At 37.6% G+C, this 24,071-nt stretch overlaps 2 protein-coding genes across 2 annotated transcripts; both read left to right on the top strand.

Annotated features, from left to right (window-relative positions):
• Positions 1–802: 802 nt before the first annotated feature.
• hsh2d (hematopoietic SH2 domain containing) lies at positions 803–4,913 on the top strand. Its single transcript, XM_067415762.1, has 6 exons — positions 803–1,055; positions 1,679–1,818; positions 1,953–2,042; positions 2,186–2,351; positions 3,678–3,911; positions 4,093–4,913. The coding sequence occupies exons 2-6, from the start codon at positions 1,694–1,696 to the stop codon at positions 4,582–4,584; spliced, it is 1,107 nt and encodes a 368-aa protein (XP_067271863.1). The 5' UTR covers positions 803–1,055; positions 1,679–1,693; the 3' UTR covers positions 4,585–4,913.
• A 1,876-nt stretch (positions 4,914–6,789) lies between these two features.
• On the top strand, positions 6,790–24,071 carry ankmy1 (ankyrin repeat and MYND domain containing 1). Its single transcript, XM_067415760.1, has 16 exons — positions 6,790–7,435; positions 8,088–8,234; positions 8,321–8,772; positions 9,009–9,225; positions 9,781–9,957; positions 10,060–10,682; positions 11,161–11,332; positions 14,073–14,213; positions 14,300–14,446; positions 14,560–14,667; positions 14,876–15,007; positions 17,140–17,253; positions 17,349–17,514; positions 17,652–17,778; positions 17,872–18,026; positions 22,536–24,071. Exons 1-16 carry the CDS (start codon positions 7,304–7,306, stop codon positions 22,685–22,687), a joined length of 3,162 nt encoding a protein of 1,053 aa, XP_067271861.1. The 5' UTR covers positions 6,790–7,303; the 3' UTR covers positions 22,688–24,071.

Raw genomic sequence — 24,071 nt, 5'->3', positions numbered from 1 at the left:
AGACAGTAAAAGAAATGGACGGAGCGTTCCCATTGACTTCTACGGCATTAAGTGATGTCAGTATAGGAGCACTCACTTCCTGATGGCTGAGCGAACTGCGCAGGCTCAGACTGAGCTTGACGACGTACATGTGACGTGAGCCTCCTGTTTGACAGCTGTAGGTCTTCTAGTAGATGTGGAAAGTGAAAGCTGAATCACGTTGTTTAAATACTTTCTCCCGTTGCTTTTGGCTCACTATGGGCTTCTCCCCATTCTTCCCCCTTGACTTTATCAGACTTTATGTCTCCACGTCCCCCCGACTGCCTCATAGACAGTAAAAGATTGCCTGCGAGCGTCTCCTCAGGTCTATACGGTAATTTCTCAACTGTGCGACAGAGTCGCGTTGGTTATGACGCAATCGTTAGCCTATTTTTACAAAAACAGCTTCTGCGGGCCGATAGTGTAAGATACAAGGTAATGGAGTCTTTTATGCATTGTCGTGTTTCTTTATAAATAAACAATGGACAAATGGAGTCTTTAAACGTCTCAGATGTAAAGTTATTCACTGTCAAAGTGACTCAAAAATGAATGGGAGTCAATGGGATGCTAACAGCAGGTGATGGCTTGGTTAGCAATGGCAGCCCCTATGGGTGGAACGCTTTCCGAGTGCTAGATTACCCCCTTGGTCACAAGCGCAGATCAGCTAGCGGGAAGTCTTGTCTAATGAATATTAATTACGTTTTGTGACGTATGTCGAGCATGCCTACCTGATTGGCTGAATGGTAAGTAGAGCTTATGCATATGAACTAAGTTGTTGCTCCAGGAAGGTAAACAGGGCGTAATTAATATTCATTATATCAAGTCATACGCTACAGTAGTTTGTCCTACTACTCGTTTGTAAACTGATTATGTTTTTACTAGAGACCAACTGATGACAAAGTAAAGAGGTATTTCATATAGTTAGGTCTGAAATTGTGTTGGCTACCTTTTTTTTTTTTAACCACACCCCACACAACAGTTTTAAACAGGTGAGGTCACGTCAACTGTCGTCACTGTACCGTGTTGTGCTTCAGCAGGTGAGTGCGTTATGAAAACATTACATTTTATCTATGTATTATTGTTTGTAATAGTGACAGGCCTTTAAAGTAACAAATTTGACACATTTTATGTCAAATAAGTTACTTACAGGACTGTATTGAAATGTATGTAAATAAGTGCGCTAAGAGAAATGGAACTTAGTTTTTGTGTGTAAATTACATATTAAACAAGTCATTTAGGCAGTCATTCATTCGCCATTCGTCAGTCGTTTGTCATTAAGACGAAAAAAGTTAATCTATAATCTGTTAAACTAATCGTGTGGACTATTCTAATTATTTATAACTTCCTATATGTGATGTGTTCAGATTTAATTTAATTTACTTTAACAGGTAATTGTTCATTTTATTATTATTATTATTATTATTATTATTATTATTATTATTATTTACATTTTTAGCTTTTTTCACACTTTTTTAATGATTAAAATCTCAGAACAGTTCAACTAGATTAAAAAAAAATATTTTAATGAATTGATTGAAAACATGTTCACAATAGAAGTGATTCATACAAGCCATTGTCTGAATGATTTGTACTTTGATGTATTTTTAAGTAGTAATTGACCTACGTTGTAAATTTTTCCCATAATTTCTTGTTCCTTTAGGACACATTAGATGTCATGGCTGTGTCTTTATCGCATGACACTAGTGATTCAGCATTTGTCTGGTTCACAGAATTCCAGCGCAGCTGCATTTTGAAGAATGGAATTGTTCCAGAGTGGTTTCACGGCATAATATCCAGGAAGTAATGAACCAAACAATGTATTATGTCAAAAAATAAGCAGGCAGACTGTGTAATATGTGCTTGAATGCTCAGACTGTCCTATCATGAAAATTAGGTTCTTGATACCAGTCGGATAAAATCATTATGTATTGTAGGGCTGCGGAGGATGTGTTGAAGTGTAAGCCTCCTGGTTACTTCCTTATTCGTGTTAGCGAGAGCAGAGTGGGTTATACATTATCTTATCGGTAAGTCAGAGTCAATGTGACCATTGTTGACAGTTATGAGTCCTTACTATAAGGAAGTTTGATGACTTCATTACTGTATACAAATGAGTCTACTAATCTTACATATCTTCACAAAAGGTCACCTATATATATCTTTCTCCTAGAGCTGAAGATCGCTGCAGGCACTTCATGATTGATGTTTTGCCAGATAACCAGTTTACTATAGTGGGAGAAAGTACACACTATCTTTCCCTCCATGACTTGGTGGCCTTCCACCGCAGAAATCCCATTTTACCCTACAACGAACTGCTGACTGTGGCTTGTGAACAGGTATAGAGTTACACTTGCATTGCTGTGTGTTACACCACAAACTGATCAGTCTAGTTAGAGCTGGTTGACAACCAATGACCACTACCAAACCAGCTGTCATGTTCCAATTACTAGCTTGATCACCTTAAAAGATTAGTTCACCCAAAAATAAAAGTTCTGTCTTTAATTACTTACCCTCATGTCGTTCCAAACCTGTAAGGCTTTTGTTCATCTTCGGAACACAAATGAAGAATCTGAGAGATTTCTGTCCCTCCGTTGACAGCTATGCAACTACCCATTTGATACTTCAAAAAATTCATAAAGAGAACTTAATACTAATCCATATGAATTGAGTGTTTTTCCCCCAAATTTTCTGAAGACTCGCGTGCTTTAAATGATGAACAGATTTAATTTAGGCTTTTATTAACATATAAACAAACATTCATCAACTCACACATCAGTTATGGTAAACGGAAGCTAAACTTGAGCTTCTGCCAAGACCAATGAGGTTCATTCTCCAGTGTAACACAGCACGTTGGAGCTTCAACAAGAACTAATGAGGTTCATTCTCAAGTGTAACGCTGCACGTTTGAGCTTTAACAAGAACTAATGAGGTTCATTCTTGTGTTACGCTGCACGTTTAAGCTTCAACAAGAACCAGAGAGGTTTATTCTCGTGTTACGCAGCACGATTGAGCTTCAACAAGAACCAATGAGGTTCATTGTCATATTATGCAGCATGTTTGAGTTTCAGCAAGAACCAATGAGGTTCATTCTCGTGTTACGCAGCACGATTGAGCTTCAACAAGAACCAAATGAGGTTCATTGTCATGTTATGCAGTATGTTTGAGTTTCAGCAAGAACCAATGAGGTTCATTTTCGTGTTACGCAGCACGTTTGAGCTTCCGCAAGAGGTTTGTGCTCAGATTTAATCAAAAATATCTTAATTTGTGTTCCAAAGATGAATGAAAGCCTTACATGTTTGGAACAACATAAGGGGAAGTAAATTATGACATTTTTATTTTTTGGGGAACTAACCCTTTAAGTTTATGTGACTTTCCCAGCAGGAATATAAAACTAATATGAAAATATATTTTGTATATATATTTTTTTTATTAAAAGAAAACAAGTTGTTTCTCTTTCAATAAAAAGGTATCATTTAATTTTAAGTATTAAAATATGTGTGTATAAGCTTTGCACACTTTTTCATTGTTAAAAATGTACCTCATCAACAATATGATAGGGGAAGAAGACAATGTTTTTTTTTGTATTTCCACCTTCAACAATAATCACAATAATCTTTGTTTATCTGTCCATAACCCTTTGAAAATGATTCATTTGTGTACAGGGTGGCAAAAATAACTACGCTGAGTTGTTTTTTCCTCAAAAGAAAGACGTAAACCCCGGGCAGCTTGAATGGATAAATTCTTCAGCACAAGCAGATACGCCTCATTCAGATATCTTGGAACATAACGCGACTTCGCCACTCCAAAAAGAATCACCTGCGCTACCTCCAAATCCTCCTGCAAGACTGTATCCAAGCTTGGAGACTGAATTGACCACTTTGAATCTACCTAGCACGGTAATACAACATCAACAGACTATCAAAATAGGGTACATTATATAATTTCCTTGAAAATGACAGTATATTTTATTCATAATAAAACTAAATTAAATAACAGGTTGTCCAGCTAGTGCATTTTCACATCTATGTTCAGTTAACAGGCTAATGGCTATTAATACTTACATTTTTTTTATTTCAGGATCAGACAACAAAGCCTGTTCCAAAGCCTAGAACAGTATTTACATCCACAACTCATGAGACGCCACCACAGTTACCGCCCAGAATGTGCGTTCCAAGTCGCCCACAAGCAACCCCGGAGGCCGACAGATCGCAAGGGTTGACATCTGTAAGCCCTGACAGAATCGCATCCAACTCACCCGTTAAAGGCCAAACCCAACAGAAAACCCAACAACAGTTGAAACCTGCGATCTTAAGCCTGGCGCAAATTAAGAAAAAGCTTAAAAAGAAGCACTCTGTGGAAAACACGTATGAAGAGATCACTAACAATGCTTGTCAGGAGGATCCGACTGTTCCTGATTTGGAGAGCAGTACCATAAACCCTAAAGAAATGGCAGAAAATGAATATCAGGAGTTATCTGAATGTCGGTCATCTGACGGTATTCCCAACTTTGCAGATAGGGAATTACCCTTAGAGTACCTAAATCCACCCCCTTTTGCACCTGGTTTCTAGATACAAACTTAAATAATGGGTGGTTGTACTTGAAGTTGAATTGCCTTTGAACAGTGTGAGAACATATTTCTCTTTGTTGTGATGTTCGTTTTCATTTGCATTTCATTGTCTGTCACAACATGAAGTTTGTCATCTGGAAAAACCTGTTTGACACGGCCAGATATTTTAATATAACAATGACCGAATGTGTTGTGCCCATAGGCATGAATTTCAATATAGCATACTTCCAGATTTGACTTAAAATCTAGTACTGTACAAAAAAACCCCACTGTAAATATTTGCTTTTACTGCAATCAATAAATGTACAAACAATCCAAAAAAAAATTTGTTTCTAAGTACCTTGAAATACCATGTTGTGCAGGATTATGATATTTTTTTTGGTTTAAGCTTGAGCTTCTCAAAACTCGTCAAGTCCCTCTTTCCCTTAAAGCTGCTGTCATCCATCCAATACTCAAGAAACCAACCCTGCAAAGGTCCTTGCAGATTAAAGGCCGATCTCCAACCTCATCTTCCTATCAAAGGTTCGAGCGAAGGAAGCTGCCTCTCAGCTCCACAACCATCAAAAAAAAACTATTTAAGATATTTCAACCAGGCTTTCGCTCGGCCCACAGCACCGAAACAGCTCTGCTCAAGGTGACAAATGATCTTCTTATGACAGCTGATTCAGGATCACCATCACTAATCATTCTCCTTGCCCTAACAATGGCATTCAACACAATGGACCATAACATCCTCCTGGACTGCCTCTACAACATAGTTGGACTGTTGGGAGCAGCACTGCAGTGGTTTCAGTCCTACCTTTCTGGCAGGACTGAGCACGTTATATTGGGAGAATACGAGTCCAGGCTGCTCCCTGTTACATGTGGTGTTCTGCAGGGATCGGTTCTCGGCCCAATCGTATTCATCCTCTACATGCTTCTCTACATGCTCCCTCGGTCCTGTCATCAGCAGAAATGGTCTATCCTTTCATTGTTATGCTGATGACACACAACTTCAAAACTGCCCCAAGCCCCTCCACAGCTCTGTCATGACTCCCCTCATGTCTTGAGGAGATAAAGGCATGGATGAGAAGTAACTTCCTCCAGCTGAACTCCAGTAAAATTGAGGCACTACTGATTGACACGTACCCCTCATCAGATCCACTCCTCTCCCATATCCCAGCTCATCTTTGACGACCAGTCATCACTTTCTTCTCCTCAGTCACAAACCTAGGGGTTCAGTTTGACCCCCAGCTGACCTTCAATGACCATATTAAACACATCTGCAAAACCTCCTTCCACCATCTTCCAAACATCTCCAAACTCCCTTCTAACCTTTCCAGATGCAGAGAAACCTGTCCATGTCTTTTTCCACCAGGCTGGACTACTGCAACAGACTCTTCATTGAGATTTCTGACAGAAATATCCAGATGCTTCAATACATCCAGAAAAGCGCTGCCTTATGAGAGTCCTGTTTCATCATGAATCGACTACAAAATCCTCCTGCTCATACTTAAATGCATCACTGGACATGCACCACCATCACCAAGAACTCATCACTCTGAAATCCTCCACCTACACCCTCAGATCTTCAGGCCAGCTGCTTCTTCAAATCCCCACCACCAGTCTTCCTACCATGATGGGAGGCCAAGCTTTCTGCTCGGCTGCACCGCGGCTTTGGAACCACCTCACCAGTCAGCTGAGAACAGTACTAAGCCTGGACCATTTTAAAGCAGAACTTAAGACTTTTCTATTCAGAAAGGCTTTTATGTGTTGATATATATATATATATATATATATATATATATATATATATATATATATATATATATATATATATATATATAAATATATATATATATATTATTTTTACTTGTTTTTATTCATTTTTGTTATTTTCCCATGTAGCATTTTGAGATTCTTCGAAATGAAAAGTGCGTTATAAATAAAATCTATTATTATTATAAATAATAATAATAATTATTATTATTAACAAGTGCACAAACCTCTCAACAGCGTATCATAAGTGTCTTAGTTTTCTTTGTAACTATTTATCCGAATGGTCTCACAATATCGACTCTTAATTAAACGTTCATCTCGTTGGAAGTGCAGGCACTTGTAATGTAACCGATCGGCAAGTATCATGTGTCGCGCGCTCAGAGCACGCGCTTGGAACATAGGTTTGGAAGCGTTCTGCTCGCGATGCTTTGGTGCTGACAGCTGTCAAATAATTCAGGAAACCATATATTAATTAGTTAGAAATGTATTAAACATTGTTATCATAGTTGTGTGTGAGCTTGTGTTGTGTGAGAAGGAGCGAGAAAATGCTAGCGCGTGCTCGCGCGCGCTCTCAGCTGCCCCTGGGTCGTCGCGGTTGCCTAGTTGCGCGGTGTTTAACTACTATAACAGGTCACTTCAACCACAAAAACAAACCAATGAGGAACACGTGTTTATTTGAAGAGGGTCGTTGGCCTTTGTCATGTATATTATGTTGTGAATAGACCATCTGGAGTATCTCACAGAGCAACTGGCTTAATTGCTGTTAATTTAACGTGGACTTCATTTCGGCGTGATGTGTGGCTTTTGACTTTGACAGACGCAATTGCAAATTTACGACATGCAGTTTTTAGCGTCGTCATGGTAACAAAAAGTGAAACAAAAGTGTCTGGCACTCAGAAGTCGTGCGCTGTGCAAATAAGCGTTTATAATGAATATGAACTGATAAGAAGAGGAATTCAGTAATGTGGGGAAGGGATTCTTGCAACAGAAATGGATATGGAATCCAGGAATGGTCCGATGGGTGTAAATATGAGGGGGAATTCGTAAATAACCTGAAGCATGGCACTGGTGTCTTCACATGGGCAAATGGAGAGGTATGTTTCACTTCATATGTAACAGATAACGTTACGATAAAGTTTAAGTTGCGAAAGGCAAGTCATTAATGAACACTGTACTATAAAACGTAGCATAGCATCACATGTCAGTATTCCACTTTCAAATGTGTATTTTGGCTAATATCTCATTAGAGACCTGCATCTAGTTAAAACTGTAAATTAAAACAAATAAAACTGTCATAATTTTTGACAGTCTACTGAAAACTCAGTTAATTTTAAAACACTTATTTATTTACTGATTTCAAATACTAAGTTTAATAATTATGTCTAATTATTTTTTCAATTAATTTATTCTCAATTACCTAGCAAAATTACCTAATCATGTTTATTGCTAGAAAATTACAAAATCAATAAATAGGAATGAAAAGAAGATACACCAGCTTTGCCTACTATATAGTTGAAGCTGAAAAGGATTTGATTTATTTATTTATCCTATCCAGGCCTTTTTTCATAACCTTTTGTTTTCTTGGTATTTTCAGTTTTCTACAACTTAACACAACTTAACATTAAATAATAATGTATATTGTTAGAAAATCAAGAAAAATAGTTTATTTATTTAAGTTTTAAGTATTTTGAAAAATTTGTAGAGTACTTGCCACTTTCACATCAAATTATTTCATGTTTTATTCAGTTCTATAAAGGTTCATTTTTTAAGGATTATCGGCATGGGAAAGGAATGTATTCCTGGCCGGATGGATCCAAATACACAGGGAACTTTTATCTGAACCAAAAAGAGGGATTCGGAGTGCAAGTTTTCCCAGACAGATCAACTTTTGAGGTTTCATAATTCCCATAGTTCATTAACAATAGGTTTACTTTTTTATATAATAGATAACCAACAAAATTTCTCTTCCCCGTCTACAGGGTTTGTATCATGCTGATGAACGCTTTGGCCCTGGGATCATGACCTACCTTGATGGGCGCCAGGATGTGGGCCTTTGGCACAGAGAGGTGTTGCTGCGAATATGCACCACACTGGAGGGCAGCTTCAGTCTGGAGGACTTCCCAGAACACATGATCAGACTGCCTAAGAAACACCTGAAACAACCTCAACTTCCTCTCGATGTGAAGTGGAGTACAGATGGCGGTCCCCTTGAGTCCGATCAGGGTTTATCAGTGGAAGAGGAACGTTTCATCCTGCCTCCAGACATTGAGAGATACTCCACAGACTCAGACCATTTGCCCATTCCCAGGTGTCTACGCCGGGAACTGGACTTTCACTTTTTTGGTAGGAGTGACATCAGTACAGAGCAGCAGTCACCATCGACAGACTTGACACTTCAGCAGCGAATGAATGCACACATTCAGAGACACAGGTAAGAAGATTGTTGCTTAGCATTTACCTGGCCAGGTAACCAAAGGGTTTATATATGTATATATATATATATATATATATATATATATATATATATATATATATATATATATATATACACACCAATCGGACATAACTTATAAATCACATTATCACAACATTTATAAACAATATTGGTATATATTTAGGTGTACCAATTTTTTTTTTTAACAAAAAAAAGTAAAATTTTCCCCTCAGATTTGAGACAGAAACATTAGACTGGGATGTCACTGCGGTCCTGAATATGAACAGGACTCAGTTTGGACCCAAAGGTCCCCTGGAGCTGAACTCAGAGAAACTGATCAAAGAAGCTTCACATGGTGAATGGAGGAATGTTTATCGAATCCTCAGGGACGGAAAAGTCCATCCCGATGTGAGTGATGCACGGGGACATACGGCTCTTATAGCAGCCACGGTAAGCTTCTGTTTTAAAAACATCCGATGATCCAGGAGAAAATACTCTCTAGTTATTTGTTATATGTTTATTTTTATATAATTATATATTAATATGACATGTTTTCATATGAATATTATAATACAATATTTATTATATTTATTTTAAATATATTTTTAATGTTTATTTATTATTTAAATTTTTCTTTTTTTAAATAAAGTAATATAATGCATTGGCAAAACTATTTTAGTGCATTATGCCCATTATATTATTGTGTGTGTGTGTGTGTGTGTGTGTATATATATGTATGTTGACATTTTACAATGAAAAGCATATATATATATAACATATATCTTTTCATTGCAAAATGTAAATTTTATAGAAAAACACCCATTTTTTCACTCACATTTTTTATGCAATATTTGCCAGAAGATGGCAGTATTGGTTTTTATTTTTTTTACAGCTGTGAAAAAGCATTTGGAAAACTACAGGTTTCAGATCTTGAATAAGAACAATGTATAACTTGCATGTGTGCTGATGATATGATAATTGAGGTTTGTTGTTGTGTTTATGTAGGTGCATTGTCATGACAATGTCATCCACATGCTGTTAGACAGCGGGGCCGATGTTAATAAGTTAAATGATGAAGGCATGTCTGCTCTAGCTGTCTGTAATGTACTCTACTACCCGCTTCAGTCTTTACATGAGACACTGGCTGAAAAAGTGACCCGGAATATCAGCCCAGAGCCGCAGGTATGAATACTGAGATTTGCGCTGTATTTCGCTATGCTTATAGTTAGTCAGATCATTTTTCCCCTTCGTTCCTCCCTTTTTTTTCTATTTGTTACGCTAAAGATCAAGCCTTTGGAAGACGTCTCCCATGAAACCTTTCCAGATCCAATGACAGGAACACCCAAAGATGAAAGCGGCCAGGAGACATTTGAGACACCAAGACAGACCAACCAGGTTGACCAAAGTCTTGAACCAGAGAACCTCAATAACTTGGAGGAACTGGAAACCCTAGAGCAAATCGGTGAGGACATAAACGAAGAACAACCTGACCAACCAGAAGGCCTCAACAACTCTGAGGAACCTCAAGTTTATGATCAAATCAATGCAAATACAGACCCAAACAAGAAGATAGCTCTTCAGCCTGAACACGAACAAGACAGCCCATCAGAAGAACCACATGATATCATTTCAAGATCTATTCAAGTCTTCGATGGGACAATTGCAGTGGGTTCTGTGTTGTGGCCCGAGTGGAAAGCAAAGAGTGTCGTTGACTCTGAAGAAGAGGTGAAGATTGAAGAAAAACTAGAGAGGAGCACCTTTGACTCTGCATGCTCTCTGGCTAGTTTTCACATTGACGTCACAGAGGAGATCCTGCAGAAGAGTGCAGAGATCCTGTGCCAGACGGGAACTGTGAATCCGACAGACACCCAAGAGACGGTCCGGAAAATTGCACTTCTTAAGACAGAGTAAATTTCTATACAAATTATTTTTATCAAGGTGAAACTTACAAAAAAATATGCCTGGGTCACATCTATCTTGAATCTTTTTTTATTATGGATTTTCATGACAGCTAAGCATATTTTACTCAAAAAGTCTTTTTGGGTAAATTGTTAATAAATATTTTAATAATGATATTAATAATTAAAATTAATACATAACATTTTTAATTGATTGTACCATTTTTTATTATTATTACATAAAATATCTATTAACATATTTATAAATATATTTGTAAATAATAATAAAAACAATAAAACAGTAATTTTATAATATATTATAATAAAATCTATAATATTATACAATATAATTAACATTTACATTGATGCATTTGACAGATAGTTTATCCAAAGCGACTTACATTGCATTCAAGGTTTGCATTTAGTTATGAGAATGATTTTAATGAAAATGTTTTGTTTTGTGACCGGTGACTGTCTGAACTGATAGACATCGGAATCGATGGATTACAATTAATCTTCTGTTGGAGAGAGGAGCAGACCCGAACGCCTCTACTGTCCCCATGCCTGTCATCTTCCTGGCTATCAAAGCTGCCCATGTCAAGGGCGTCCGTCGTCTACTGGAGTGCGGCGCTCGTACTGACATACCGCTACTTCAAGAGGTACCTCGAGATAATTCATTTCTTTCTTTTTTGTTGTTCTTTTTTTGTGCTTTTAATTATATTATAAATATTTTATATGCATAAACAATTACCACATATGAATAAAACCATATAATAATTTGAAGTAAATCATTTTCAGAATAATATGTTAGTTAGTAAATATTTTAAAAGGTGACACCCCCCCCCGTTAAAAAATAATATTAATATTTGTTAAATGCATAAATGTTGATAATTCCACAAAAACAACTAAAAGCACTGTATTATTCATGCCAGACATTTATTCTTTGTAAAGAAACACTTTGCGCCTATAGACTGAACACGTAATATGAATGCGCATGACGTCACCATTTCCACAAATTCACCTTTTTGTAGTTTAAACGGAGACGATATCGTGTTCAAAAACTTGCACTTGAATCCCGTTTTCAAAAGTTGCTTGTGCGCAAAACACTGTTGTCATGTAAATGAACCAAAACGCATAAAAAGTTTTCCATTTTGTTAGTTGAAAACAGTTTGTGTAAACGGCCCCTAAACTTAACTTACAAAACTGAATAAGACAATAAAACCGTATTGAAATATATTCTAAATCTACAAAAATTAAATGCTATCAAAACAATTAGGTTTTGCTGAACGGCCTACACAGATGTTAGTCTTTCAATTTCATTACCAGCCATACAAAAGGGAACTCTAGGAATAGATTTGTAACATGGACCATGTAACGTAACAGATGAGAGGTTCATTCTTATTTTGTAAAGAAATTTAACACACAAAAAAATGGTATAATGATACCTGCCGTTATTGCCCCCCCCCCCCCCCCCCGCTAGTATTATAAAAAGAATGAGCTAATTTGAGACATGAATTAGCGTTTTGGCAGTTTTTGTGCATTTTAAAGGGGTGATGAATTGAGAAATCAACTTTTCCTTGAGCTTTTGATATATAAAGGTCATTGTAATATAACAATATCCTGTAAATTTTTAGAGGTGAAAACTTCCTTGTTATGGGTCCTGCACACTGTGCGATTTTTCAAAACCCTTTGCGAATGTTCCTTGTTAGACTGTACGAACATGATCCCCGATGTTAGCCATGTCACACTGTAAGATCTCAGTTGTCATTAATGTCAGACTGTACGATAGTCGAGGCGCGCTAAAACGGATGCGAGCAAGAAAACTCGTCCGGAGTTTTATATCAGCAATGAATGACGCGCTCGGTGATAGTGAGCTGCATAACACGCGGGAATGAAATGCTGGCTACAAAAAAATCTCTAGCTCTCGTTTTGGTCATAGTTTGTCTTGAAAAACCGAGATATTTGACTTTCGTCGTAGGAGAAGTCAGACTGCAGGATTGTGTGGCAAATCTTCTGACACTGCCAGAATTTCGTCTGAGGTAAAATTTGATCGCAGCGCTCATTAATCGGCTGCCGGTGAACATGTCAAACTAACAACCAAAGACGTCAGATCTTAGCCTAGGATCAGAGGAATCTTTTAGGATTTGCTAAATTTGTCTCAGACGGCCAAAACGTGGGCAAAATCGCACAGTGTGCACCCGGCTTTAGTCAAAGAAAAGCTTATATAGACACCAGGCCCAGCAAACCAGACACTAGATCCTGTGCTTTATACTGATGTCAGTGCGCGACGAAACACCGACTCTACAGCGTGTCTAATCCAGTAGCCCCGTCCACCGACTCATGGAGGGCTCGTGCTAGCTGGTCAACAACAACATACATGCAGAGGAAGATTATATTGCGCTATTCCTGGTTGTGGAAGAACACAGTCGCTGCATAAGCTTCCTTCGGATCCTAATATTAGGAATGTGTGGTTGAACTTTATTTTTAATGAAGTTCCAGCTCACGTGGGGAAGACAGTAGTGTTCACTTCAGTTCACTGCCGAATCGTTTGTAAACAAATCTCCGGTCGATGCTGGATTTGAATCCGACAGCAATGGTGCAACACACTTATGTGAGTAAAACACATTTTTTTATGTAATAGTATTGCATTGTTATAGATCGTTTTGCTTATGTGTATGCGTCTAACAGAAACATACCTTTACCACGCTGGACTCAGACACGTATGGGCCAGGACTCGCAAAGCCCGGCAGGCCGATCAATCTCATTATATTCTGTTCTTGTTCTGCTATTCTCTCTCTCGAGCGGCGTGTGCACGTGTATGTGTATGTGTATGTGTGTGACGCGGTTCGCGCTTATATCGTCCGATCCTGTGGGCTATATGTAATATAAAAATAATAGTCCAATCAATTGCGGTTTGATGAGAAATCATTTTATTTGTTTGATAAAGACGTTTACGAGCCCTGTGGTCGAGAGAATCATTCGGGTTGCAGCTTCTCGATCAATCTCTCCTCTCTCTTGTGAACTGACAGGGCTTAAACTCATTAAATATGCAAATCTTATCCAATCCTAGACGTGGGCGTTTTCTTCCAAGTCTCTAGTGCGTCACGCTCGTCAAAACCCAGCGTTTTGGAGAGAGCATCAAAACCAGTGTAGAAAATAGCCTATTACTTATTGGTTGTGATGTTTTTGAATGTAAAAACCACACAGACATCATTAGTTGACCTCAGACAACAGTATAAAAATAAAATAAAGGCATTTCATGACGCCTTTAAATGTAACATGCTAAATCATGCTAGCAACATGTTAAAACAAGCTAGCAATGTGCAAAATCATACTAGCTACATGCTAGCTCCATAAGCAATACATCTTTTTGATTCCTCTTTTTTCCGTCCGTAACAGCAAAAGGGTCTGTACCCCCTTCACATAGCAGCGGGGTTGCCTGGAGCAGAGGGCCCTGAAATCACAGAGCTCCTCTTGCACGCTCTCGCAGACCCTGACGTCAAAGCTCAGGATGCAGATGAAGCCTACGAGTTTGATAAGGTCTGAGCAAACCTCAAGTTTTGTATGAATTTATTACACCACAACCTTGTTATAATGTCTCTATTCAAAGAAATATAAATCCTCAGAACAAGTTTGAGCACCAGGCCTTTGAGAATCAGCATTTCATGGCCTCTAGACCCCTGGCTAAGTTCAGCGAAGCCCCGGTCGAGTTTCCTCAGGAAGGTGGGAGGACACCACTACATGTGGCCTGCCAAAGAGACAGCGATTATACAGTAAAAAACACAATTTATACATTGAAACAAAATGATACTTTTACAAAAAACAAAGCATATTAGAATGATTTCTGAAGGATCCTGTGAAACTGAAGACTGGAGTTTTCTTCCAGAATGCTAGAGATGTGGTTGCGCTTCTCCTTTCTCGCAAAGCAAGCCCGAATGATGTGTGGAGTGGCCATTCACCCCTGTCTCTAGCCATCGCAAGTGGCAACGACCTTGTATGTAATCATTTCTGACATCACTTCTTCTGACTAAATCATTTGTAGTGCAGCTATTTGCAACGAATCATCTTTTAGGGTATAATTAAATACTGTCTGTTCCAAGAAAGAGAATGATTGTGGAATAATAAGTCATTACTGAAGGATGGGGGTAAGAAGCCTGTGGCATTGCATTGATGTGCAGTGCGTATGAATGCTGTTTTCCCAGGCTGTGGATGAACTGCTGGCCGGAGGGGCTGATCCTAATCTTCCACTCACCCGTCATGTGGGCAACGCTCTCTGTGCCCTTGCCAACATCAACTACGACCATGGGCCACATTTACGCAACCTAGTCAAGCTGGTGATCCTCTTCAACTAATTATCCTTCCTGGTCTTATGGGAAAATACGTGGCTGTGCAGATGTGAAATATGTTTCTGCGGCTCTGTAGCTTCACAGTGCATTATAAAATAACATGTAAATTTACTGAATGTAAAATTGAATTTAAAATAAGAATATAAAAATAAGAATATATTTAGAATAATATGTATAGCTAATAAATAAGGTATTACAAATACAAATAATAATTATATATATATATATATATATATATATATATATATATATATATATATATGATACAATTTTAATAAATATGTTTATTCTATCTATATAATGATGACATTTTTTTAAATAAATTATAATCAAGTACTATTCAGTGTATATATATATTAATGAACATATATAAAATTATTGTATATATATTGTATAATACTGTATATTATACAATAAGTCATATAAGAACATTTTTTAGAGATATGTCAGGCTTTTTAGAATATTAAATCACCATCTGTATTTGGCCAATTAAAACTTACTTTAGGTGTCACTCAGTGGGCGTTTAACCTAGAAAAGGTGTCAGAAAATACAAAGCTTGTGGCAAAAATGAATTTTTTTACATATACATTTTAATATTTTACATTAAAGGATCATGCATTGAACACACACATACACTATATTGGCAAAAGTTTTGGAATGCCTGCCTTCACATGCACATTAACTTTAATGACATCCCATTCTTAATCCGTAGGGTTTAATATGGAGTTGGCCCACCATTTGCAGTTATAACAGCTTTAACTCTTCAGGGCAGGCTTTCCACAAGGTTTAGGAGTGTGTGTATGGGAATTTTTGATTCTTCTAGAAGCGCATTTGTAAGGTTAAGTACTAATGTTGGACGAGAAGGTATGGCTTGCAGTCTCGGCTCTAATTCATCCCAAAGGTGTTCTATCGGGTTGAGGTCAGGACTCTGTGCAGGCCAGTCAAGTTCATCCACAACAAACTCGCTCATCCATGTCTTTATGGACCTTGCTTTGTGCACTGGTGCTCAGTCATATTGGATCAGGAAGGGGCAATCCCCAAACTGTTCCCACAAAGTTATGAGCATGAAATTGTCCAAAATCTTGGTATTCTGAAGCATTAAGAGTTCCTTTCACTGAAACTAAGGAGCCAAGCCCAATCCCTGAAAAACAATCCCTCACCATAATCCCCCACCAAACCTTACACGTGGCACAGTCCAGTCAGGCGAGTACCATTCTCATGGCAACCTCCAAACTCAGACTCGTCCATCAGATTGCCAAACAGAGAAGCGTGATTCGTCACTCCAGAGAACACGTCTCCACTGCTCTAGAGTCCAGTGGCGGAGTGCTTTTCACCACTGCATCTGACGCTTGCATTGCACTTGGTGATGTAAGGCTTGAATGCAGCTGCTCAGCCATGGAAACCCATTCCATGAAGCTCTCTACACAGTGTTCTTGAGCTAATCTGAAGGCCACACAAAGTTTGGAGGTCTGTAGCTATTGATTCTGCAGAAAGTTGGCGACTTCTGCACACTGTGCACCTCAGCATGTGCTGACCCCGCTCTGTGATTTTACGTGGCCTACCACTTCATGGCTGAGTTGCTGTTGTTCCAAATTGTTATAATAATTATAATTGTTCCACATTGTTATAATACCACTAACAGTTGACTGCGGAATATTTAGTAGTGAGGGAATTTCACGAATTGCACTGGTGGCAACCTATCACGGTACCACGCTTGACTAGTGAGAGCGACCCATTCTTTCACAAATGTTTGTAGAAGCAGTCTGCATCCCTAGGTGCTTGATTTTATACATCTGTGGCCATGGAAGTTATTGGGACACCTGGATTCAATGATACTTTTGGCAATATAGTGTTTATACACACACATACAGCTCTGGAAAAATGAAGAGACCACTTTACATTGAGAAGTCAATGTTTCTGACACTGGTAGTTAGGGCATGTTTGGAAGCAAACATATGCCCAGTCATGTTTTTCCTCATAAGATCAGGTTGAATTATCATTCAACTCACGTTAAGAAACAATTTAGTACTTCAGAGACTTGTCAATGAAGTAATAGGGAAAAATAAATATAGTTATTTCTAATCACTCTGCTCACTTTGTTTTTGTTTCGCTTCGCTAAGCTGGAAAAGTTGATCAAAGCTGGCGCTGACATCCTCATGCCTGTAGTGGTGGACGAAGGACGCAGGTGCACTGTGGGAACAGTCGTGGATTATGCGCACTGCACATTCCAACAGGTGCAGCTTTTCATCGCCAGTTCATCCCGTGTTCCAGATCATCTGAAATCTCATTTATCTATCCGCTCACCAAACTGGTTCTGCTTTCCCATCAGAACCAGCGCATGGCCCACACCCCGTATCATGCCCTCAACAAGCATGAGAGACAAGCCTATAACACCCGCCGGCAGTTGCTCGGCCTCATGGGAGATCTGCTGCGACAGGCAGCGATCAGAATGGAAACACACCGCAGTGAGAAGGAAAGGAGCCAAGGCGTACTCAGTGAGACTGGCTGATCGTTACAAGAAATACATAATGCTTTATGGATTTTGTCTCCCTGGTTTCAGGGTTTGTGCATCCATTCAAAGTGTGATTAAAAATCACAGGTTGCTAATGTGTGTGTTTGTCTGTTGTTTAAGGTGACAGTCCCTTAGAGAAGTTTGTGTATACCGGAGCAGGAGCGACAGCGACAGCGAGTCTCCTGAGCTCCCCTGATGAGAACAGCAGGACTTCCTTTAACAAATGCATCGGTCAGAGAGTGCAGAGGTACTTCATTGTCGCAAATAAAGTGTTTTTATTGCTGTGGACATGAGTGACACCTAAAATCCATGTCTATTTTCTTTTTTTTTTCTTTTTCAGAAAGCATCGCTTCAAATATTGCTACCAGTGCGGCCGTTCGGTGGGTGTGCAGCTTGTGGCCTGTAGCCGGTGTCATGAGGTCTTCTACTGTAGCAAGGCCTGCAAAACGAAAGCGTGGGATGAACACCATAGAGACGAGTGTGTCCGTTTGTTAGGTTGGTACCAGGTTTAGCTCAATCTGTAACACCTACATTTACACGGATCAGGCATAACATTAAGGTGCAGTAAATAAAACTGACTATCTTTTCATCACGGCACCTGTTAGTGGGTGGGATATATTAGGCAGCAAATGAACATTTCATCCTCAGAGTCGATGTGTTAGAAGCAGGAAAAATGAGCAAGCGTAAGGATTTGAGTGAGTTTGACAAGGGCCAAATTGTGATGGCTGGATGACTGGTTCAGAGCATCTCCAAAACTGCAGCTCTTGAGGGGTGTTCCCGGTCTGCAGTGGTCAGTATTTTTTAAAAGTGGTCCAAGAAAGAACAGTGGTGAACCAGCGATAGGGTCATGGGTGGCCAAGGCTCATTGATGCACGTGGGGATCAATTACTGTATCCTCTTTCAGCATGATTATGCTCCCTGACACGAAGTAAAAATGGTTCAGGAATGGTTTGAGGAGCACAACAACGAGTTTGAGGTGTTGACTTGGCCTCCAAATTCCCCAGATCTCAATCCAATCGAGCATCTGTGGGATGTGCCGAAAAAACAAATGCGATCCATGGAGGCCCCACCTCGCAACTTACAGGACTTCAAGGATCTGCTGCTAACATCTTGGTGCCAGATACCACAACCACCTTCAGGAGTCTAGTGGAGTCCATGCCTCAATGGGTCAGGGCTGCTTTGGGAGCAAAAGGGCGACTGACACAGTATTAGGTCATAATGTTATGCCTGATCGACAGACAGACAGACAGACAGACAGATAAATAGATAGATGGATAGATAGATAGATAGATAGATAGATAGATAGATAGATAGATAGATAGATAGATAGATAGATAGATAGATAATATACATATAAATTCGTTTTTTAAAGCATTTTTAAGCATACAAAATGCTTAAATACATATTTTGATAATTATTTAGTGTAATTCTAGAAAATAATTATATTTTCATGATAATTAAGTACAGCGTCTCACAAAATTTTCATTACTATAATGTGACAAATACTCATTCTTGTGAATGTAATTCATGAAAATCATCCTGTTTGGACACAATGAAATAAAAATATTATATCTATGTATAACATGATGACACCATGTAATTATCATCATGATGGTTTTTTTTTTTTTTTTTTTGGCAAATTGTGCTAAATAATGGAAATTATAAAACAAATATGTTCTAATCTAAAATCTATTAAAAAACAACAACATCAGTTTAAATTGAATACGATTTTATACATAATTTTATATATAAAATATATATTTTTTATATTATTTTTTTTGTTTCCACATTTTAAGTATAAATGTAACAACTTTTTTGGAATTTAAGAATGAATAGATGTTTTTTCACTGAGAACCTATAGTACAGATTTTTTTTCTGTAGTGAAAAAAGTTTTGAATTGGAAAAAACAAAAAAATCAATTTACAAGCCGTTAAACTTTCTTATCAGCCATAAAACATGCATTAATCACTTCCCTGTTGCTGCATTTTATCTTTAAACCACACAGAAGGTTTGTATTATCTATAAGAAGTGGCCTCTTCAAACCAGACGTGTAGTGTGTGAACAGACGATTTGTTTTTAAAACAGACTGAAGATCTTATGGGATTTAAAGTATGAAATGAGAAATGACCCTCTCCTGCAGCGGTCCGTTCCTGTGAGAATATCCTGAGTCCAGATACTGTGTCCAGTAACAACAGTGTTATTTAAGAAGCGTATGTGAGATAAAGGCCACACTTCTAGAACAATCTGATCGCCGTAGAATCACGCAGAGGGTTCACCAGGACATCAAGGAACCTGGCACAACCTGATTGCTGTATATTTAGGGTGTTCACAGTGTGCTTTTCTCTGGAGGATTTGTCTGTTTAGTATTTCTACATAAGATGTAGGTCTGAACAAACAATCCTCTATTGTTTTATAGGTTTTATAGGGGCCTTGTTTATGAAATGTGCTTATGAAAATCTTTTCATAGGCTGTGTCCGAAATTGCCCCCTATATCCTCATTCACTTAAAATTAGTCCATTAATATAGTTCACTTGAGGGTGTGAATGAAAACGAGAGAGTGAATTCAGACACCGGAAGGGCTGCCGCTTTTGCATAGTTTGCGCTTGCTGTTTAATAATCATTTGAAACCGGAAGCTCCATTAGTAATGAAAAGATTTATCTTGAACTCTGTTATGAAAACTACAATACTTAATTAAACAAATGAATAATCTATTAAAAAAGGAATTTATACGTGTATGATATTACGCTGTACCCACATTGGACCAGCAGTTTGAAAAATGCATGGATTCAACCGGGGACGCCCTCTTTATTTGTCGCGAAACTCTCACAGTGCATTATGGGTATTCTCTAGATGTTGAGTGTACATTGGTTGTGCACTCGTGATTGTGGCCCATTATGGGATTGAATGAGAGCGCTCGATAATGTCCACTAGGGTTTCGGACACCACTACAAATGGCTGTCCCCTTAATTAGTGCCCTATTTAAGGGTGTAGTTAGCGATTTCGGACACAGCCTCTCAGGTATTTGGAAATATAAGCAATTCTTGCTGCTCACAATTCTCAAGTAAGGATTTGAACGTTGACCTGTGTTCGTTTATATACTAATGACAGGGGGAGTTTACTAGCCTGGATGTCCCGCCCACAACATTTGAGGTCTGGACTTGACCCGTTGTGGAGCAACTATGCTCAAACCAGAGCTGTTGGGACCAATCATATTGTCGGGGCGGGCTTTATGATGATGGATATATGATCCACAGTAATGTAATCATCCACGTCATCAAAGGCGCTTGGGTTAAAATCGTTTTTACTAAAAGGAGAATTTGTTCGTATACATTCACCTTTACTATTGCTCTCAAAAATGATGATTGTTTTGGTATACTCTGTGTATCCTCAAATTATTTTTACAACACCGACAAAGATCGTTTACACTCCTCTTCTTCTACTACTTCCAACCTGCGTGCAGTTGAGTTCTGTTGGCAACTATGCTTTGTTTTAAAATACGTCACTTATTCAGTTGTTTTGATTGGTTGTAGGTCTATCCTATTGAGCGCAGAGGCATTTTCGCCGGAGCAGTATCAGACTCATATTCTGACTAGAATCTGAGCATGACGACATCAGGCTAGGAGTTTACAAGACGGAGATCTGAAACATGCCATTTCAAGATCATTTGAGATTTCTAAATTGCACATCCGGAAGAGATGTTTATTTCTCTGAATCACGCGTACACACATTACCGTAAGATCAAATGTAGGACGGTTTCTATGTAACATTTCATAAATGAGGCCCCAGTGTTATTATAGTTAACTAAAACTAAAACTAAAACCGTAAACTGTATAATAATCTATAAATTAAAGCTGTAGTCCGTAACTTTTTGCGCTCTAGCGGTTAATAAACAGAACTGCCTGGACTTGCGGAAGAACATTGTAGCCGGAGCTGCTTCTCTCTGTTTATGTCTGTGGACGAGTCACGCTAGAACCGTGCACCTCCGCAGCGGTACCTACCAGTCTGGCCTGAAATAGTCCCAATATTAACACTTTTTATAAATATACCATAATGATTCAGGGTAAGACAAAAACACGGTTTGGAAAATGGATTTATATTGTACATTCTCATTATATAATTTTTTATAAATCTTGAACACAAAAAGAGTTACGGACAGCAGCTTTAAATTACAGAAATAAAAATTACATTTATTTTATTTTAGTTAGCTGCCAGATTTTATTTTAGTTAGCTGCCAGATTTTTTTTTTCCCCTTTATGTTTTACTTTTCAGTTTCACTTCATGTACTAAAATAACTTACATTAAAACTGAAATAACCATAAACTATACATAATTTAAAAAAATTACAAACACATACTGAAACAATAAAAAACATCATAGTATCTCAGTGATAGTAAAATAACACTGATAGGTGCAAAATACACATACACAAATATAATACACTACCATTCTAAAGATTTTAAAAACCTTAATATTATGAAATATTATTACACTTTTGAATTGTAATATATTTAAAAATGTAATTTATTCCAGTGATGTTTTCTGCATCACTACTCCAGTTTCAGTGTCACATGATCCTTCAAAAATCCTTCTAATATGATGATTTACTGCTCAAAAACATTTATTATTATCAATGTTGAAAATAATAGTCTGTTTAATATTTTGTGGAAACCATGATACATATTTTTAAGGATTCTCTGATAAATAGAAACTTCAAAAGAACAATATTTATTTAAAATAATCTTTTTTAAATGTTCTTTTTTTTTAAAATGTCTTTACATTCAATTTTGATCAATTTAATTCATCTTTGCTTAATAAAAGTATACATTTTTTATGACTGACCCTAACTGACTTCTTATAATTCTGAAAAATGATCAATTGTTGATTTAATATGATACAATAGGATGTATAATCACAAAACGGCTAAATATAGGCAGATCAATTGATCAATATACTGTTTCATTAATATGATAAACTAATGCATAACACTTTTGTTGTTTTCACAGGGGTCAGTGGAATAAGCAGCAGAGATAAATGTGCATCCATCGGCCAAGGTTCACCTGTTTTGACCAAAGACGCTAAAGGCAAGACCATCTACCTGAGCATGACCCCAGAAATACATGAATATGACTTGAATGAAAATTACAGTTTTATTTAGAGTGAGTTTCAAAGGCCACTTAAACATTAGTTATGTACAAGTTTTTGGCTTCACATTATAATTTTCTGAAAAGAGCGAGACAAATAGGATTTCAAACTTGAGCAAGAGTATACATTTTTCAAGGTCTATTAATAGAAATTCTTCGAAAAGACAGTCAACATCCATTTTGTTTGAACAACTGTGCATGTTTATTACGTAAAACAGACCAAATGTACAAATTCAAACCTCAAATAAAACGCTAGTCCTGAAATATATCAAATGTTCCATTACACACATCTCGGTCTCTCTGGAATGAGCGTGTGCTCATACTGTCGCTGTCACCTGAAACACATTACGCTTGTGTTTGAGCCCTTCTCAATGTCCATTCACTGAGTCATGCGATAGACTAAGGGTATACAATGTGCTTTTCATTTATACTGGACAACCGAGTACAAAAACAAACGTTCTTGTGACAGAGATCGTACACTATGTCATGTACATTCTCAACTGCGTTTACATTCCACAACTTTTTACATTTCGCATCTGACTTCAAACAGGTCCTTGTGGATTCAGCTCTAGTTGTGCATCAAAAAATGAAGAGTCATAAGAAACGAACAGAGATAGTTTGACACCTTAAAATGCAACATTTAGGGACTAGATGCTGATCTTGTCCAAGACATTTTGTAGGAATGTTTTTTTGTTTCGTTTTTTTGACACTGCTCAAAAGTTCAGAAAAACCGTAACGTGACCCTCGCAAATCTCTTGTTTCTGAATGTTTTAAAACATCACTGCCACAAGTCTAAATGAACCATATTGCTCTGGAATCGAAGTCGTCAAATTTATTGCGAGCTTTTATTAAAAGTGACAGTTGGTGTTTTAAAACGGTACATTCTGTAAATGACGGCTTCCCATTGGCTTTGGCTATAATGCAATTCCATTCAAGGCAAATCAATTCATTCAAGGCTGACACATGCTTCTATTTAACTTGCCATCGGTGCTGAAAATACTCATTATGAATATAAATTTGTGCTGCTCTGAGCAATAATGCAGCCATAAGTTTCTAAATGCAAGTTAAGGGTTTGCATTGAGGTGAGTGAAGCAAATATTTTGTGCATTTTTGTCTTTTGGAAGTTTGTTTTTTTACATTTACAATTTCAGACAAGAGCATCTTTCATATTTCACACCAAAAAATAATATTTTGCATGAAAAATAAAGCCTATTTTTTGAGGTTAAGATTGTTTTGCATTGTGACATTAATTTAATGTAAATTAAGTACAAGCTCTGACTAAACTTTCATTAATATAAAGTAAATAATTATTTAAAAAATCCTCCTGTTCATTCATAATATTTAAAATTTTCTGTGTGTGTGTTTGTATGTATATATATATATATATATATATATATA

Source organism: Pseudorasbora parva, chromosome 14 (assembly GCF_024679245.1).
Source record: "Pseudorasbora parva isolate DD20220531a chromosome 14, ASM2467924v1, whole genome shotgun sequence".
NCBI classification, from domain to species: domain Eukaryota; kingdom Metazoa; phylum Chordata; class Actinopteri; order Cypriniformes; family Gobionidae; genus Pseudorasbora; species Pseudorasbora parva.
The sequence above is the reverse complement of the archived record's forward strand: the minus strand, read 5'-3'. Positions and strand labels throughout refer to the sequence as shown.

Coding starts and splice junctions, on each gene's coding strand:
- hsh2d (XM_067415762.1), top strand. CDS start 1,694: ATGGCTGTGTCTTTATCGCATGACACTAGTGATTCAGCATTTGTCTGG. Junction 2,043..2,185: donor GGTTATACATTATCTTATCG/GTAAGTCAGAGT, acceptor TCTTTCTCCTAG/AGCTGAAGATCGCTGCAGGC. Junction 2,352..3,677: donor TGACTGTGGCTTGTGAACAG/GTATAGAGTTAC, acceptor ATTTGTGTACAG/GGTGGCAAAAATAACTACGC.
- ankmy1 (XM_067415760.1), top strand. CDS start 7,304: ATGTGGGGAAGGGATTCTTGCAACAGAAATGGATATGGAATCCAGGAA. Junction 14,447..14,559: donor AAAGAGACAGCGATTATACA/GTAAAAAACACA, acceptor GTTTTCTTCCAG/AATGCTAGAGATGTGGTTGC. Junction 15,008..17,139: donor TACGCAACCTAGTCAAGCTG/GTGATCCTCTTC, acceptor CGCTTCGCTAAG/CTGGAAAAGTTGATCAAAGC.